The sequence below is a fragment of the Sesamum indicum genome, linkage group LG3, assembly GCF_000512975.1.
Source record: "Sesamum indicum cultivar Zhongzhi No. 13 linkage group LG3, S_indicum_v1.0, whole genome shotgun sequence".
Taxonomy (NCBI): Eukaryota; Viridiplantae; Streptophyta; class Magnoliopsida; order Lamiales; family Pedaliaceae; genus Sesamum; species Sesamum indicum.
Window position 1 is genome coordinate 13,009,308 of NC_026147.1, and position 17,184 is coordinate 13,026,491.

General features: G+C 33.4%; 3 protein-coding genes across 7 annotated transcripts in view; 2 read left to right on the forward strand and 1 right to left on the reverse strand.

Moving 5' to 3' along the window:
* The window catches only part of LOC105158212 (coiled-coil domain-containing protein SCD2), a 10,614-nt gene extending 8,717 nt beyond the window's left edge, over positions 1–1,897 (forward strand). Inside the window, exons 16-17 of the mRNA XM_011074876.2 lie at positions 32–158; positions 1,498–1,897. Of these exons, the coding sequence (XP_011073178.1) occupies positions 32–158; positions 1,498–1,625 (255 nt within the window). The 3' untranslated portion in view covers positions 1,626–1,897. The remainder of the gene's footprint in view (positions 1–31; positions 159–1,497) is intronic.
* Positions 8,924–12,074, forward strand: LOC105158213 (serine carboxypeptidase-like 45). Its single transcript, XM_011074879.2, has 10 exons — positions 8,924–9,472; positions 9,603–9,704; positions 9,818–9,913; positions 10,024–10,116; positions 10,217–10,296; positions 10,414–10,695; positions 10,798–10,922; positions 11,251–11,343; positions 11,449–11,566; positions 11,677–12,074. Exons 1-10 carry the CDS (start codon positions 9,235–9,237, stop codon positions 11,824–11,826), a joined length of 1,377 nt encoding a protein of 458 aa, XP_011073181.1. The 5' UTR covers positions 8,924–9,234; the 3' UTR covers positions 11,827–12,074.
* LOC105158214 overlaps positions 14,312–17,184 on the reverse strand; it is a 3,131-nt gene continuing 258 nt past the window's right edge. The window contains exons 1-4 of one of the 5 annotated variants that reach the window (XR_002286751.1): positions 16,690–17,178; positions 16,477–16,613; positions 14,510–15,348; positions 14,312–14,401 (exon numbers count right to left, since the gene is read on the reverse strand). Coding sequence is in view for 2 of the 5 variants with exons in the window: in XM_011074881.2 (XP_011073183.1) it covers positions 15,094–15,348; positions 16,477–16,625; positions 16,690–16,759 (474 nt within the window). In the remaining 3 variants the exon portion in view is untranslated. Of the gene's footprint in view, positions 14,402–14,509; positions 15,349–16,476; positions 16,626–16,689; positions 17,179–17,184 lie in introns of those variants that run through there. The other 4 variants (XR_002286750.1, XR_002286749.1, XM_011074881.2 and 1 more) reach the window with 4 other exon arrangements.

The window sequence follows — 17,184 nt, forward strand, 5'->3', positions numbered from 1 at the left end:
CTATGTCTAAAGTTTGATATCATGCTTGTAGGCGTGGCTTACATATTTCTGGAGAAGGGCAAAAGTGCATGGTGTTGAGGAGGATATTGCAGACGAAAGACTTCAACTATGGATAAGCCGCAGTGGACAATCTCCAACTTCACATGATGCTGTTGATGGTAATAATAATTACTGTAATATTTTTGTTTCTTACTTCTAAAATAAGAGTGGATAATTTGATCCATATTTGTGGGATCTCTAATTCTCAAAAATGAGTATGCATTGGGGATGCTACACTAGAAATGGTATATGTAGTAGTTCCCTCTTCTGATCTGCTAACACTGGTCAACCACTTCTAATTTGCCTTGTTTTGTTAACCTTTTGATATGTAAGGACACCTCCCCAAATGAATTTCCCGTTGTTATGTTGACCAATCAACTAGACTGAGTTTCTAAATTCAATTTTGAACAATTTAATATTTCTTTTATTAATAATTAAATTCTATTAAATTTCATAATGAATTAAGATGGGCAAGTTTGATTGCATAAAAATTATTTAAGTGTGACAGAAAAAGTAAACAGAATAAATAGTTGACTTCATAAATCAAGTCATCTAAGTTTCAGTTCCTGAGCTTGTTGACAAAAACAGGTGGTTGAATTGATGTCAGAGTTCTGATGGCAGTGGTTGGAACTTGGACGTGGTTGATATTCTAGTCCTGGTGTGGCTGTTAGCTTGTCAATTGTCTGTGGGTGTGTGCTTGCATGCTTGGTGAAACTTCATAAATGATAGCCATCTTGTGAAAAGGTTGCAGAGAGCAGTAAAAACTGATCAGTTTTAGATAGTTATATCTCACCTGTCTATTTAGTCAGCACCCACGCTTAATATATCTGAAAGCAGGCATATTCTTAGCTTCATCATTTCTGTTCCTAATCTGCCTATAAATCTTCCCTTGACTCTACACTAAGGAACGTGTACTTCTAGAAACTTCAAGATTTTGACAATATGGTTTGGTGTGGATGAACAGAGTCTTGGTTTAAAATTTGACAATATTGAGTGCTGTATACGTAGAGCTTAGAATGGATATTATTCTTAAAGGTATACACTTCAGTGCGCTTTGGTTACTTGTCCAACCCTTAAAAGATAATAGACATAATGTAGTTAACGATGAAAGGAAGAATTTGATCGGGCTGTGTGGTTAATGACTTTGCGCTGTTTAACATCTTCAAACAAAATACAGATTCTTCCTCGAACTTGCATGGCACTGTTGAACTGTACAATCTAAACCATGTATACATGAATCATTAGATTAGATATTTTGGTCGGTTCTGTCTTGAGTTTGCATGGTTTCTATCAGAGCGTGGCTGTTGACATCAAAGGAAATTCTCATTTTTGCACTTGCTAGTGTTAGCCATTGTTACATGCCATTTCATTTCTTTCTTTCTTCTTTTAGAAGTTTGATGCATATGGCTATACCTGCTATTAATGCCTCAAGGGTTTTAATAGTTGCTCATATGACAGTTGAAAGAGGCTTAACGGAGCTGAGGAAATTGGGAATAGAACAGCAGCTGTGGGAGGCATCCCGGAAGGAAATTGGGCAACCTGCATTTGCCAATGGCAAACATACTCCCACAGAATCAGAATCATAGTGGATGCTCAAACAGTTGTTTCTAGTTTCTTCCTCAATCTGCTTTTCTGTATTTACTTTCCTCAATACAAGTTTTGTGTTGGTTTCTGTTGGCCTTTTAAGTCTTTTGAAAAATCCGAAGTCGAACCAAAGGTTCATATTCTGTGAAGTTGAGAAAATGTAAAGCTCATTTGTATTATAGAGTATATACTGGATGAGACAAGAAACAAGTTGAAAGCTTTGCCTTCGAATTATTGAAAACGCACTATTCCATCTGATTTGATTTTGCAGTTACATGAGCTGTTTTCATTCTCAGTGAATTTTGAGATCATAACATTTACATGGAAAGTTAAATAGTTTTATACTCAGACCTTCGTGCTGGAAAATATTTGGAAAGATTGTAATTTGTTTACTAGTAATGCAATTTCATTCTCTGAATACTCTCTTAACATGTTTGGCTGTGTTAGATATGGGACAAGCAGTGCAAAGTTACTGGTCCAAAAGCAGTTCGAAGAAAGAATGTGCAGAAAGTGCTCCTGTGCAAGGAGATAGACAAGAAGCAAAAGGTTGGTCAGTCAATCCAAAACAAAAAGATCAGGAATAACAGGGTTTTTATAATTGTTGGTGTGTTCAATTAGCATAGGGTCTTTATTATGCAACACAGCAATGAGTAAAGAGCCATACAAAAGTAAAAGTTGTGCAAAGAGAATTACAAACTGAAGCAAGGGTTGTAATCTGAATAAAGGTTGAAGAGAAATGTTTTCTAAACAAGTCGGGGGAATGTATATGTTTATATGGTTAATCGCAGCTAAACTCTATTTGAAAATGTGATATTATACTTTTTTTCAAAAAAGTTTCAAAATCACTTCATCCTCTTCAAAAGTACTCTATTTACATATGACTCTCTTCTGTCGGGGTATGGATGGAAAAATACTAAAGCTACAAAAAAAAAATTATAAAACCTCTCAATATGGCTCTTTACTTAACATTTTCATGAATATTTTTGTACTTATAAGGGAATAAATATAATATATATATAGAGAGAGTGAGGTTAATATTATTTATAAAATTATTATATGGGAATATTAAATGAGGGCTAAAATTAAAATTTTATGTATTTTTTTTACTAACATCAGAATTTTTTGTCCAAATCATAACGAGAGGGAGTTAAGTGTAAATGGTGAATTTTCGAAAAAGGTGTAAGTGTAATTTTGATTTTTTTTTTAAGAAAAAATATAATTTTATATTTTTAAGGAGAATTTAAATATAATTAAGCCTCCATTTGCAACTTGAGCATGGGATTCACAAAAAGAGCATTATCTTTTGGGCGTGCCAAACATGGATAAGCTTTTTTAGGACAGGCCCTCTACCTAAACTAATCTATGTAGCTTCTTTCACGGAAGGCATGCACCATCACTACTATATATGCGCGTGCCTCTCTTTGCCTTAGCCACTAATTATGCTTTTTTCATCTTATACCTCATTCATTTAAATTAACAATGCATGTTGCTCAAGTGTGGAATTGATTCAATCCTACCAATCATGCTAACAAAGAAACACTTCTCACATCCATTATAAACAAAAAAAACTTAGATGATTTTTAAATTTTAAGTTCGTTTCTCTTTATCTTGACATATTTTTAAGTTAAAATTACGAGTATAGAAAGTTAAAAGTCGATAATAGTTCATGGCACCAAATCGTACGTCACATCACTAAGCGACCTGCATTGTCCAAGCAGCACGAAGGTAGGGGTTCTGGAGCTGACCCTCGAAAAGTTTTCTAAACATCACTTCTTTTTATTTTGGATAGACTTATAATTTCATAATATCTTACAAATTATAAGTAATTGATGAGTGGTTTCAACTATAATTAATAATATTCTATCTTTACAAAATTAAGGAATAATTATATTTACACCTCTTCATTTATGGTCTGTTTACAAAATCGCCCTTGTTATTTACATAATTACATAAACCACCCCTAACAGCAAGAAAATATGTATAATTTATATAACGTTGTTGACATTTCTAGGGGTGTATATATAAATTTTCAAAAAAGAAATGATCTGTATAGATAATATCGACGTTTTTAGTATGCATGTGTAATCTTTCAAAAAAAAAAAATTATATAAATAAATCATAAATCAGAAAGTATAAACGTAATTGTCCTAAAATTAGTTCTAAGTGAATACTCGACGTATAAATACTTTCTACAACGTGTCCTACGTTTTATTTTTTAATTTCAATATTTTGCTCTTGTTTTATAATTCGTCAACGGATTCACTAAAACGTGTGCGTGAAGTTGAAGTAATTCAACATTTCGACTCTGCTTTTGGAGGAATTAATCCTGGGAAAAAGGGAATGTTTGAAAAGTTGTGGTTCTGTCTGAATGAAAAATCAACTTCTTCAATAGCTTTTCTTTTCCCTCAAAAGTGAAAAAGGCTGAGACCAAAAGGAAAATATAGCCCAGAAGTTAGCACTGCATAACAAAGCACCATTTTTATTTAATACTCTTCACTTTCTCCTAAAAATGACAATTGTCATCATGAATTGGTACGCGTTCCATATCGATTATAAATAAAAAATTAGAATGACTTATTAGCCCCGACTTTTCATTCCTTCAACGATGCTTGTTTTCAAAACTAAATTTGTGAAGCTCTAATTGAGATGAACAATACTTCATACAATGAGATATAATTTGCGTTTCACGATGCATCAATTGATTTAAATTTCATAAATTTTATTTATTTTTATTAGTTATTAATATATTACTCGTTATAATATTTTTTTGAGATTTGACATAATTATGAATATTTTATTAAATTTTGAAAAACTTAAAAATACCACCCCTCGAGAAAAAATAATTATACAGCCTGTAGATGGTGATGTATATATTACTACTTTATTATTGTTGATTTTTTAAAAAATAAAAAAAAAAGTGGAGAATATTAATCCATAAAAATATTTTTAATAAATTACAAAAAAATATAAAATTGTAATTCATAATAAAAAAAGACATCTTTGTTAGTTTATCATAAAAATTGATTAAAAAATTAATAGAGATCAATGAAATAAACTTGTTATTATACAAATATTAAAATTAGTAGAATATTTGATCATTCCAAATAATGAAAATGTATATATATATATATGGTAAATTTTTTAGAGAAAGTGGGGGTAATGTTACTGTATTTGGAGTAGAGAGTAATTGATTAATGTATTAAAGAAATGGTGGGTTAATGAAAGCAGTTGCATACATTTGTGAGCCCAAAATGGCAGTAATGATTGCAAGACCACATGGGAATGTACCTTACAACTGTTTATTTTATTGCAAGAGACTCTCTCTCCCCCTCAATAAGATAACCAAATTAAGACACTGTTTAATCACCTCCACTCCTCCTAAAAAACCCCTTAAAACTAATCTTACCTTTGTCCCTATGCATTCAATTTTTTGACTGAGTATGATATAAGCAAAACGTTTCATATTGATTGTAAAGAAATTTGAATAGTTTATAAATTTTAAGGAATTTATTCGCTAGTAAGGTGTTTTTTTTGGAATAGAAGTCCGTTATATTGTCTTGTCGTTGACGTAATGTTTCACTTTATTTTTGCATGAATTTTTAGGAAGAAGAGTTATCTGAGTTTATAAATCACTCATATGCTCCTAGCTCATCTGTATTTGGTATGTGATGTTTTGCCTGTGTTAGAGGTAGAAAATGTCTCTGTTGAATAGTACGATGTCTTTTTTAAATGTTTTGACGTTTAGTCTTTTTTATCTCAAATCTACTTGTTTTTTTCAGTCAAGAGTTCACAGACGGGAAACATTGACCGTAGGTTCCAATCACAACCCTCAAATACTCAAGTCAGTACTATCACTCCAAGCAAAAAAACATATAATAGGTTCAATGCTATGCCTAGTAAACAAGACGTTAGGGTACTTACAGTAGTGGTTTCAATTGAATCAATCACATCAATATAACGTATAACATTGAACTGTGTCAATATAACACATACCATATAACTTAACCTGATAACAACGTTAACAGAATCCATCCAATCTAAATAAAAACACGCACATCTTAAACTATTCATTTTGTTTTCTCCTATAAAGTCACATTTTCACCTTGTAATAATTCATCTTCTACAACTCATATAATACATACATATATACATATATCCCTACTATGTGTGTCTTCCTGCCTTTGGCAGTTATGTAAGTGGGAAACAGAGAAGATACAAGAATATTTTACTTTGGTGTAAAGCCATGTTCTTGCACTTGAGCAGGTGGGGTGGGGGTGGGGGGGGGTAGGGTATAATAATGGGGTGGGTGAATGAATGCTTGTGAAAAGTGAAAATGGCAATGGGTGGGGGGTTGGACACCTTGTGACTATATATTAGAATAATTAAGATGATGCATTCCCTCACAAGGGTCAAACAAAATAACACCACATGAGTACATAAAGAAGATTTTTCCAACATTTTGTATTCAATTTGTGACAGTTGTTTTTGTACTCCACTTCTTTTCCCAATTTATTTATTAAAATTTGCCCATTTTCTTGGTTTATTAATTTAATATTTTGCCTATAATCATGACCATCTGAAAATTCTTGACATGATTGATGATCAAATCTTGATTAATGTAGACCAGGCTCATTTACAGAAGGTGCTGATGTGACTTTGGACTCATCATTATTACAACCTAAAGAGATAATGTCTTTTCTATTATGTTTGGATTATTATTATTATTAGGTTTTACTCATGTTCTTCTCTTTGATTAATCAAACATAATATTATTATATGTGAATCAAAAATTCTCCCAAGAACTGCACATAACTTGGTTGGCATGCCCTTTTTTTTTTTTTTTAAATTTCTATGGTGGATTAGTGATTAAATAATTAATATTTTATTTAAATATCATGAGTTTGAATTTAATAAAAAAATGTCTAATTTACCACTTTGTGTGGTTGTATTAAGGACCACCGGTGGCCAGCTTCACTCAAAACATCAAATTTGTGATTTTATGTGGGATTTATCGTAAGTCCACGATAACCGACTTATAATACTTGACTCAGTAAATTGATATATAATTGGTTAAAACCTCACTACAAACATAAATATCATCATTTTTATATGGAATTTACCACAGGCTGACAGTGACTGACTTATAATACTTGTCCGATAGAATTAGTATACCATGGGCTAAAACTTCATTAGAAACATAAATTTCATCACTTATAATGTATTTATCATGGGCAGCCCCGCCCGTGACCGAATTATAGTATTTTTAACTCGATAAAAATATTATATAAATGAAATGTAAATTTTTATCATTTTATATGAGATTTTTGTGGATTGATGTTGCCGATTTATAATACTTGATCCAATATATATTGGACTTAGATAATTTCCAACAAGTCCGGATGAAACGAAATTCCATTATTCCATAGTAGCTAAATTCTTTTAGTTGAAATAATCGCAACGAATTTAACTAGATTTATTCTTTAGACCCTATAAAAAAAAAAGGAAAATTGTTTGTTGGGGAGACAACATTATAATAGTGGTCACTCTCACCAATTTTTCCAAAGAAATAGAAAAGCAACCTTGTAAACATAAAGCCGCTTTCCAAGGTACATAATACATATATATCTCACCTAGTCTACCACCAACAACAAACGAATCATAGTACATGTAAATACTAGTCTACTTTTTCCTTTTTCCTTTCAATTTTTTTTGTAATAATTATATTTATGCTTCTTAATTTATGATCTGTTTATATAAATTATCTCTAATAACAAAAAAAAAAGATGATTTGTATATTATTATTAATATTTTTATATGCGTAATTTTTCAAAAAGTATGGATGATTTGTGTAAATATTTTCGATGTTTCTAGTAGGTTTATGTGTAATTATCTAAAAGGAATGGGTAGTTTGCATCAACAGATCATAAATTAGGAGGTGTAAATATAATTATTTTTAATCTTTTTCCAAGAGAGGTCCTAGTTTTATTGGATTCGAGATTAATCGACACTTGCCGTTTATGATTGTTGTTGGCCCGACGGAATTTGCACATAATATGGGTTCAAACGGGAGATTTTTTACTAGATAAATCGTCTACACATGTGTAAAAGCAATGTTAGTTAAGCCGTTGGACCAACTATTACTAGTACAATGGAATTTTTTACCCAAATCAGGTTCCATCGAACCAAACTAATTACAGAACAAGTGTGATATACTTGTCATGCGATTGATCATTTTTGCTAAACTGCACGTCAATCACACGACAAATATATTGTATTTTTCATATAATTAATTTAGATTCAACTAAATTCTATTTGAATTAAAATTTACCAAGGCACTACTACTCCTTTTAGCTCATATATCCTTTCACACACAACCAGAAACGGGATAATTGCAGTTTTGGTCCTCATATTATTACCACTAATTTGTTTTCAGTTCCTAAACATATTAAATCTCTACTTTAGTCCTTTAATTTTTAAAATATTAATAATTTTGGTCCTTAGGCCTAATTAACGACTATTTTGCCCTTTTAAAGAAAATATATAATCTAACTATCTTTTCCCTATGCTCATGATCAGCCCAACATGATTATGAAAATAAAATCAAGCCTCCATAAATTTATACATTTTTTTTATCATCTTATTCCCTGATATTCCAAGTCCTTGGTATTTGCAAGTAGTGTAATTGGAGAAAGTGTAAAATCAAGAACTTGAAATACCCTAAATACAAGCTGTCAAAAAAAGGTATCACTAGAAGAATTATAACATTTAACTACTGTTAATTATCATGGTTAATAACGAATAGTCGTAGCAAATAATTATTGACCACATCCACGCAACGGTTGTTAGCCGTGGTTTTCGGGAAGGTGGCTAAAAGTCATGACAAATATTTTGACCATGGTTCTTCATTGTAGCAAATATTTTTTTCATGGTGGAAAAGATTAGCTTTTTGCATCAGTTTTGTTTAACCGTAGTTAATAAATAATCATTTATCATGATTTTTAGCCATAACCATTAATATTATAGCCAATAGTAATTTTTTCTAATGTATGAATTTTATAGAGCCTTAATTTTATTTTTAAAAGCTTGGGCCTGATATGAACATAAGAAAAAGATAGTTGAACTATATGTTCTCCTTGAAAGAGCAAAATTGTCATTAATTAGACTTAAAGACCAAAATTATTAATTTTTAAAAAATTAAAGGACTAAAATAGAATTTCTATATATTTAGAGTTTGAAAAATGAATTAATGGCAACATACGAGTGACAAAACCGTAATTATCCCACCAGAAACTCAAAACACAAAAACAAGAGAAAAGAACACCACCAGTGTGTGTCTGAATGTGTGTGGGAATCAGTTTCACAAACCTCTTTGATTGTGTTTTGGCTTCTCTTGCAAAGAACACAACCTTTTTTGAGGTTTAAACATTAAAAAACCAGCAAAGAAAAGTGCAATGCTATTTGCTGGAAGGTGTTGTGCCCCACAACTGCACGCTTTCTGCTCAACAGCAATATATACGCACATTCTCTCCACAAGTTTCACAGCCCAAGTGCTTCACCATTCTTCTTCTTCTCCATCATCCCTTTTAAGTGTTTGTCGAAATTCCACTGAGAATGACAATGGCTGCAGCTTTATTTCTAGTTTTGAGTTGTCTGATGGGAGTTAAGTCTTCCTATTTGCTGCCGCACCCTGACAAGATCACTCAGTTGCCTGGCCAACCACCTGTGGAGTTCCAGCACTTCTCTGGTTATGTTACTGTGGATGAAAAGAAAGAAAAGGCTCTGTTTTACTATTTTGTTGAGGCTGAAATTGACCCACTTTCAAAACCTCTGGTCTTGTGGTTGAATGGAGGTATAGTTATGACATCATTTTTCAGATTGGTGGTTGAAAACTTTATTTTTATGGTCTTTTTGGAAAAGGGTCATCTTAATTTTCATTGAAATTGAGAGAAAAATGTGTGCTTTTGCTGTGATTCTTGAAGGGCCTGGTTGCTCTTCTATTGGTGTTGGTGCTTTTTCTGAGAATGGACCTTTTAGGCCAAACGGACAAGTTTTGCTCAGAAATGAGTACAGCTGGAATAGAGGTAAGATCATAGGTGGATTTGTGCACATGTTCATCCAATCTCCATTGCATTATTTGTTCTGATCCATGTAGAGTGAGGGAAAACTGTAGATTTCATCTCTTGTTATGCTGCAGAGGCAAATATGCTGTACTTGGATACACCTATAGGAGTTGGATTCTCTTACTCAACTGGGGCATCCTCCTATGTAACAGTGAATGATGAGATGACAGGCAAGAAATCATAGGATATCATGTAGTTTTTGTTCTGTGGAGATTAAGGAGCTTTATAAGTGTTGATTCTGTTCTTTCTGACATTGGCTTTTACTTTGAATTCTCTTTAGCCAAAGACAACCTTGTGTTCTTGCAGCGGTGGTTCCTCAAATTTCCTCAGTATAGGAACAGTAGTCTGTTTATAACTGGGGAAAGTTATGCAGGTATCTATTCGTACATATTTGATGCTATCCATCCCATTACAAGGTTCTTAAGATTAATGCAATCTCTTTCTGACTTTCGTTTCGGGATTTTGTAAATTAGGACATTATGTACCTCAACTTGCCAAGCTAGTAATCGAACTCAACAAGAAGAGAAAGATGATCAATCTGAAGGGAATTGCAGTAAGCATTTCTTGTAATGAAGTCTTATCTGCATCCTCTGTCTCCTGTTTTGATTTGTCTGTTGGGACAGAAGCTTTCCAATTCGACGAGTTTATGATCTGTCTTGTTCTGTTGCAGCTGGGAAATCCACTACTAGAGTTTACGACAGACTACAATTCAAGGGCTGAATACTTCTGGTCGCACGGGCTAATATCAGACTCAACATACAACCTCTTCACTTCTGTTTGCAACTATTCGAGATATGTGAGGGAGTATTACAGAGATTCTCTTTCAGTTCTTTGTTCAAGGGTCATGAGCCTTGTGAACAGAGAAAGTAGTAGGTTTGTGAACAAATATGATGTTACATTAGATGTCTGTATACCATCTGTGCTCTCACAATCCAAGATCATTGCTCCTCAGGTGAGTTATTCACCGAGCATGTTTCTTTGCCTTGGTTCTCTACTTCTTTGGTATATATCAATCACTTAATACTCTTTTTGGTTGTTCTCTTATACTTACCAGCGTAATTCTGAGAGGATCGATGTATGCGTGGAAGACGAGACTGTAAGTTACTTGAACCGACGAGACGTACAGAAAGCTCTCCATGCCAGGCTTGTCGGAGTGCGCAGATGGGATGTTTGCAGCAAGTAATGCTAACTTTGCTAACTTCTCTCCAAGTAAAACTAGGACAGGAACACAAAATCAAACAAGGCACAGGCACCATGAACATCAATTATGAGATTAAGAGATTTCAGTTTCTCTCCCACTAAAGCTGAAGATCATTTGAATTTTAGCATCATCTGTAAAAAGGTTTCTCTCATTGTAGAAGTGCACTAGCCACTAACATGAAAGTTCAAACTTTTTTCTCCTTCATTGTGTTAAATATGTACTGCTTTAGAAGCATTTTCTTGTTTCTTTAAAAGAGCTGTACGTAAATAGAAATTCAGACAAGAGAACCTTTTCACTCTATTGCAGTATATTGGACTACGACATGCTCGACCTAGAGATACCTACTATTTCCATCATAGGATCACTCATCAAAGAAGGAATTCCGGTGCTAATTTACAGGTAAAGATGATTATATGTGTACACTCTTTTTTCCTGCTTTATGCTACATTAACTAAAATATGAGCTCATTATCAACATCGATTGATTCTTTCATCTTCCAAACAGTGGGGATCAAGATTCTGTAATCCCATTGACTGGAAGTCGCACTCTGGTTCACCGACTAGCAAAACAGCTCGGGCTTAACACAACTGTACCATATCGAGTTTGGTTTGAGGGACAGCAGGTAAAAGCACAATCATTAGTTTGTTTCGCATATGGTGAAGCTATACACATGTATTCATAAACGGCTCAAATGCATTCATCTATATACACTGTTTCCTTTTCTTCGTGCAGGTCGGTGGATGGACTCAAGTATACGGCAATCTTCTCTCATTTGCCACCATTAGAGGTGCTTCTCATGAAGCCCCCTTCTCACAGCCAGAGAGGTCATTTGTGCTCTTCAAGTCATTTCTTGATGGCAGGCCTTTGCCACAAGAGTTTTGAGATCATTCGTTGTTGAAGTAAACAGATCAAAGGTTGTAAATAGTGTTGAGCATTTGAGAGAGGTATAGGAATTAATTGAGTGCAACACATAGGAGTTTTCTTCCTTCTTTTTTATTTTTATCTTTGATCTTTTTGGGTTGGGTGGGGGGTAGCTCACCATCCACAGTCTACTTGTGAAATATTTGTAAAAGAAGTGAAAGAGTTTCTGATTTGAATTTAGAGAGATATTATTTGATTAGTTCAGAATATTGTTAGTGGGATATGATTTATAAATAATTCTTGAAAACAAATGTAGGATAATTTAGTCATGAAATACATAATATTATTTAATTTTCAAGTCTCACGAATAAGATTTTATTTCATCTAATTTGAAATCTTTAGCAATTCTTTTTTGTTGTATCTTAAAAATTAAGAATGCTGGAATTAAATTTTTTTGTCTATCAATTAAGATCGATATTCTAAAATTCTGCCAGCCCGATCAGTCAAATCGCCTGAATTACCAACTGATTCACAAAATGGACTGGGCAAAAGAAGAAAATCAAAAATTGCCAAAAATCGACCTTTTCTTTTAAAGAGTCACTTGACCTAGCGGTTGGGCCGGTAAACCGCTTCAACTGGTGTTGGATCAAGCTGTTCAAATGATTTGTCTTTGAGTATAAATAGAATACCAAAATTTTTACGTAATGTTTGGATTAGTGTTTTGGGTGTTTTTGTTTTGGTGTTTTGGAGATAGAGAGAGAAAAATAGAGATAAGTTAGTATGTATTTTGAGATAGATTGTATGTTTGGATTTGTGTTTTGATATAATATAAAATAGTAGAAAATAAGTGGTGTATATTTGATGTTGGGATTTGGGAGACAGGAGTTACTGTTCATTGTCAAATCATGTCTTTTAATATATATATTTAAGTTACTGTTCATTGTCAAATCATGTCTTTTAATATATATATTTAGTAATATATATATATATATGTATATAATATTTTGTTTGTTTGTGAGGTATAATATATATATTTATGTTAAGTAATTTTTTTTATTGAGGCATTTATTTTTATATTTTAAACAATATTTATAATTTAAATGCATGATTGAATACATTGTAGTATTGTCTCTTAAATGGTTTTGTTAGATTTTATATTTGGAATAAAAAAATATAATATATTAAATTTAAATAAAAAATTTAGAATTACATATGTATTATTGGTATATTGTCCTCAAATTTCAAATTTCTTAAATATTTCATTGAAATAGGAAAAATTATAAGTATAAAATATTTAAATGGTCTAAGTTGAAAAAAATTTTAATCAAGCGTTAAATGCTCTATATAACGTGTTGAAAATAGATTCGTTAAAATTTTACATGCGAACAGATAAATTTTATAAGATAATTGAAGTAATAAAAATACGAATTAGATATATAGCATTGATATATTGTCAGTAGTGTACGAAACTACTACAGTATTTTTCGTTAGGTAGAAAAGTTTTATATTTCTTAACTAAGTAGCATTGAAAAATATCTTTAATATCAATGATTTCATAAGTTAATAATTATTTTTTAGTAGTAATTATTGCTTACATTTCACATATATTATATATTAAATAATTTTTTAAACATATAATGAAAATAATTTAAAAAAAAACAATTAAATCTCAGTTGCTTTGTTGTTGAATAGATTTGTTTAGATTAAATCGGTTAAGTGAAAATTATTTCATGGTCGTTTATATTCGTGGTGAAAATAATTGCTTGATAAATCGAACAATAGCCACTTTGCATTACGCATGCAGTAATGATATATTGCCCAATATTTTTGAAATTATTTTTACAAATATTGTTTGTCATGTAAAGAACGATGTGTTGAGTAAAAAATACATAAATAATTAAAGGTCAGTGAATAAGTATCGATTAGTTAAAAACAGAATAGAGGAAATATTTTACTTGTACCATATAAAGTTGTCATATTTTTAGGGAATTGTTAAAATCTTAAAACACATCGACATGACATATAAGAAACGAATGCGTTTGACAATGACAAACTGCTCGAGTACTTGTTCCAGCTTTACAAATTAAATCAACATTTGACGTAGAGTTTTCATATTCGGCTATTGTAATTCTAAGGACCGTCACGCCGCCGTGGTGGGAGTCCCTGTGGTCGGCGTGAACGTGCTGTGTTGTCGCTCTCACTATACGACTGGTCACCCCCATCCTGTTGCACGCCAAATCGACGAATATAATCAGTCCACGATCCAATTTCCCCCACTTCTGAACCTATGTCAAGACTGCGTCGTGCGGCTATCTGGGTACTGTGTGGCACCGGTGGGGCAACATCGCCACGAGCTACATGTTCTACTGCATCCCAACTGGCAATGTGTGTATGCGTCTGTGCCGATGGGGCAGTAGAATCCGATATGACAATTGGTGCATGCTGGCCTCCTCTCACCGGAATACGCACGGTGTGACTGCTCTCGTTGTCCGGTGCATCACCGTGGATCTGGCAACATCAATGGGCCCCAAACCTCTAGCATACTGGGATAATGTGGCTCTGGATAATGATAGTACCGTCTAGCCAACGGAAAGTGCTGCAAAATGGTCAATTGAAAGGTGTTTGTGCGTTGCAAAATAATGTATGTAGTTTGAAATGACAATTGTTAAATGGATTTCATTACATTTGCAATAACATGACGTACCCGTGACGCGTGTAGTCGTACCTCGGAGGGAAACACCATAATAAATGTTTCAATATCATAAAAAACCCCTGTTAGCTGAGTGATGCCGTGAAACTGGCGAAATCGATTTTTAAACTCGTAGAACTTAGCACGGACTTGCTCTCGTGTGTAGGGGTATCGAAAATGTCTTCGTAATGCACGTGCCAATGATCCATTTGTGTCTCTGCAAGTGCATCGTCTCTCATGGGCGTTCTGGTGTTGTCGTCTAGTATCATCCACATGAAGCGTTGCTCAACATTTAAAGTCCAGTGATCCTCCTGTGGAAATCCAGCACTCTCTAGATATCTACGATATGCCATGTCTGCACAGAACAATGGTCAGAAAATAGTAATGTGCAACGTCGTACCATCTGCACGAGTTGCTAATGTATGAAATGTCATTATTGCTTGGATTAATGCATCACCTATTTTATTCAATGTCAACAAATTACGTACATCATCCTACACTTGATTCCTACTAAATGGTCATATAGCGTTAGATCGATAGGCAGAGTGAATATCAGAAAAAAGTTTAAATAGTTTAGATATGATTGTCCAGTTCTTCCATCATTGTGGGTTATTTGGATGGTGAGCTGCCCACATTTGTAGCGCTATGTTATCTCGGAGGGTGCGTTGCGCTTCTAACTCAGAAGTGGTTGGATGTCCCCTATGGTAAAAGGAATCCATGTCAGGAGGAGTGTCTTCATCCGGTTCGTTGAATATGATGTCATCGTTGCTGTATCTCCGAATGAAGTTATGAAGTGTGCAACATGCGATTACGATATCGACCTGGTGGTTTTGAAGGTAACTCGGCATCCCCCACTGTAATATTGGAAAACGTTTCTTCAGTACACCAAAACAACGTTCAAACATGCACAAATCATATGAATGTAACTCACATAAACAAGAAATAATTAGCAACTTAGCAACTTAGAAGAGACTGTTTATGTTGGCAAAGAGACTTAATTTGCACTCATTGATAAGTTCTCACATGGCATCCCAAGCTTACATTTCCTTAAGTACATATTACCACATATCTATCTTTACAGAACCAACTCCAGAATAGATCATAACAAATAAAGAACCTAATAATCCAATAGATATGCAAGTTTCATGAGACAGCTTTAGCTTAAATAACTACAACCCGAACTCCACCTCACGGCTTGGTGAGATATAGCAAACAACATAAAATCGAATTATTAAAGGGATTAACAAGTACCTTTTTCAATCAACGTACGAATGTGATGGTTCACAAGTAGAACACCAACAAAAGTGGAATGCAAGCTACCGTTCCAAGAGTGCTACACTATACGTACTCAATAACCAATACAAGCATTTGTACTTTGAAGTTTAGATGCAGTAGTTTTTTTAGAGAACGATATGAATGCTATATATATAGACAAAATAAGTAACATATATGGTATAGTCTCAAATAGGCCAAAAATCACACTGTTGCCATGTGAAGCATTCACAAACAACTTGCAAAATAATGGACTGCAGTCAATGCAGCAAAAAGCAGAGCTGACACAACAATGTATATCAGTCATGCACTACACACTAAAGCTTAAAAGTTAAATAATGGACTGCCACAATGGTCCAATTTCAGTAAACATAATGATAAAGCTGTCACTGAAATGTTATCCAAAATAGTAGTAGCAGAAAATTGCAGTGTATAGTCACAATTGATATACACTTCAATACTTATTGCAATAAATACTCATCACACTGCAGCAAAACATGTATGTATAGTGCACCGACACTATATACTACAACTTGCCCAAATCAATTTCTTAAAATATGTAAAAAAGAACTTCAATGTACAAATCAGTGATAATTCTTCTCAATAACCCACAAATTGTTCATCAACAGAAATACATTGATACAAATATTTCATAATAAAAAAGAAAAATCCTAAATTTAAAGAAAGATTAACAGTGCAGCTGACCCTACCGTCTGACCAAGCACTGGAAGCGCAATACTGCATTCGCCATGGCTGGCATCGTTTTGATCTGCATTCCCATCGCCATGAAATCTGTCGAGCTCGAGCAACGTCCACATCTTCCAGTTCATCCAATTCCCTCCCAGATCTGGTGCAAGAACTTTGGGAACAAGGATTATTAGTTTGTAATAAGTTTTGTAATGCAACTATAAAAATCACATTACCTTCTGTAATCAATTTCCGATGGTGTATTTCTGGGGTACTTTTATTTCTGAAACAAGTGACTGTGAGGGCTGAGGTCTCCGTTTGATGAAATAAAAGACGATTTACACCAATTACTTAGTAGGAAAATGTAGAACATTGCAAAGAAAGAAAAATAAGCTCTATCTCACAGAATGATCCGAATAAGAATCACAACAGCAACTAAACTAAAAGTATAGAAATGTTGAAGAAACAAATAAAAAATAACACTTATTGATATAAGGTGCTCAGCAATAAATCAAAGCAAGAACTCAGTTCATGTGAAATCACAACCAAAACCAGGTGCAAATAAAATAATATATAAAGATGAACTCGCTCTGTACACTTTTGCTTTGGTCAACCCACGCCAAAATCTAAAAAGCTGGCATATATAAACTAAACCGACAAATTTCCCAAATCATACCACTACAAAAGATCATGAAACCCATTAGAAATTTAACACTTCTACTCCACCGCAT

What these genes read in the sequence shown, in the direction of transcription:
- LOC105158213 (XM_011074879.2), top strand. Translation starts at nt 9,235, where the DNA reads ATGACAATGGCTGCAGCTTTATTTCTAGTTTTGAGTTGTCTGATGGGA. An exon ending in CCAAGATCATTGCTCCTCAG is followed by an intron (nt 10,696 to 10,797) that starts GTGAGTTATTCA and finishes TATACTTACCAG; the next exon opens with CGTAATTCTGAGAGGATCGA. An exon ending in AGATGGGATGTTTGCAGCAA is followed by an intron (nt 10,923 to 11,250) that starts GTAATGCTAACT and finishes ACTCTATTGCAG; the next exon opens with TATATTGGACTACGACATGC.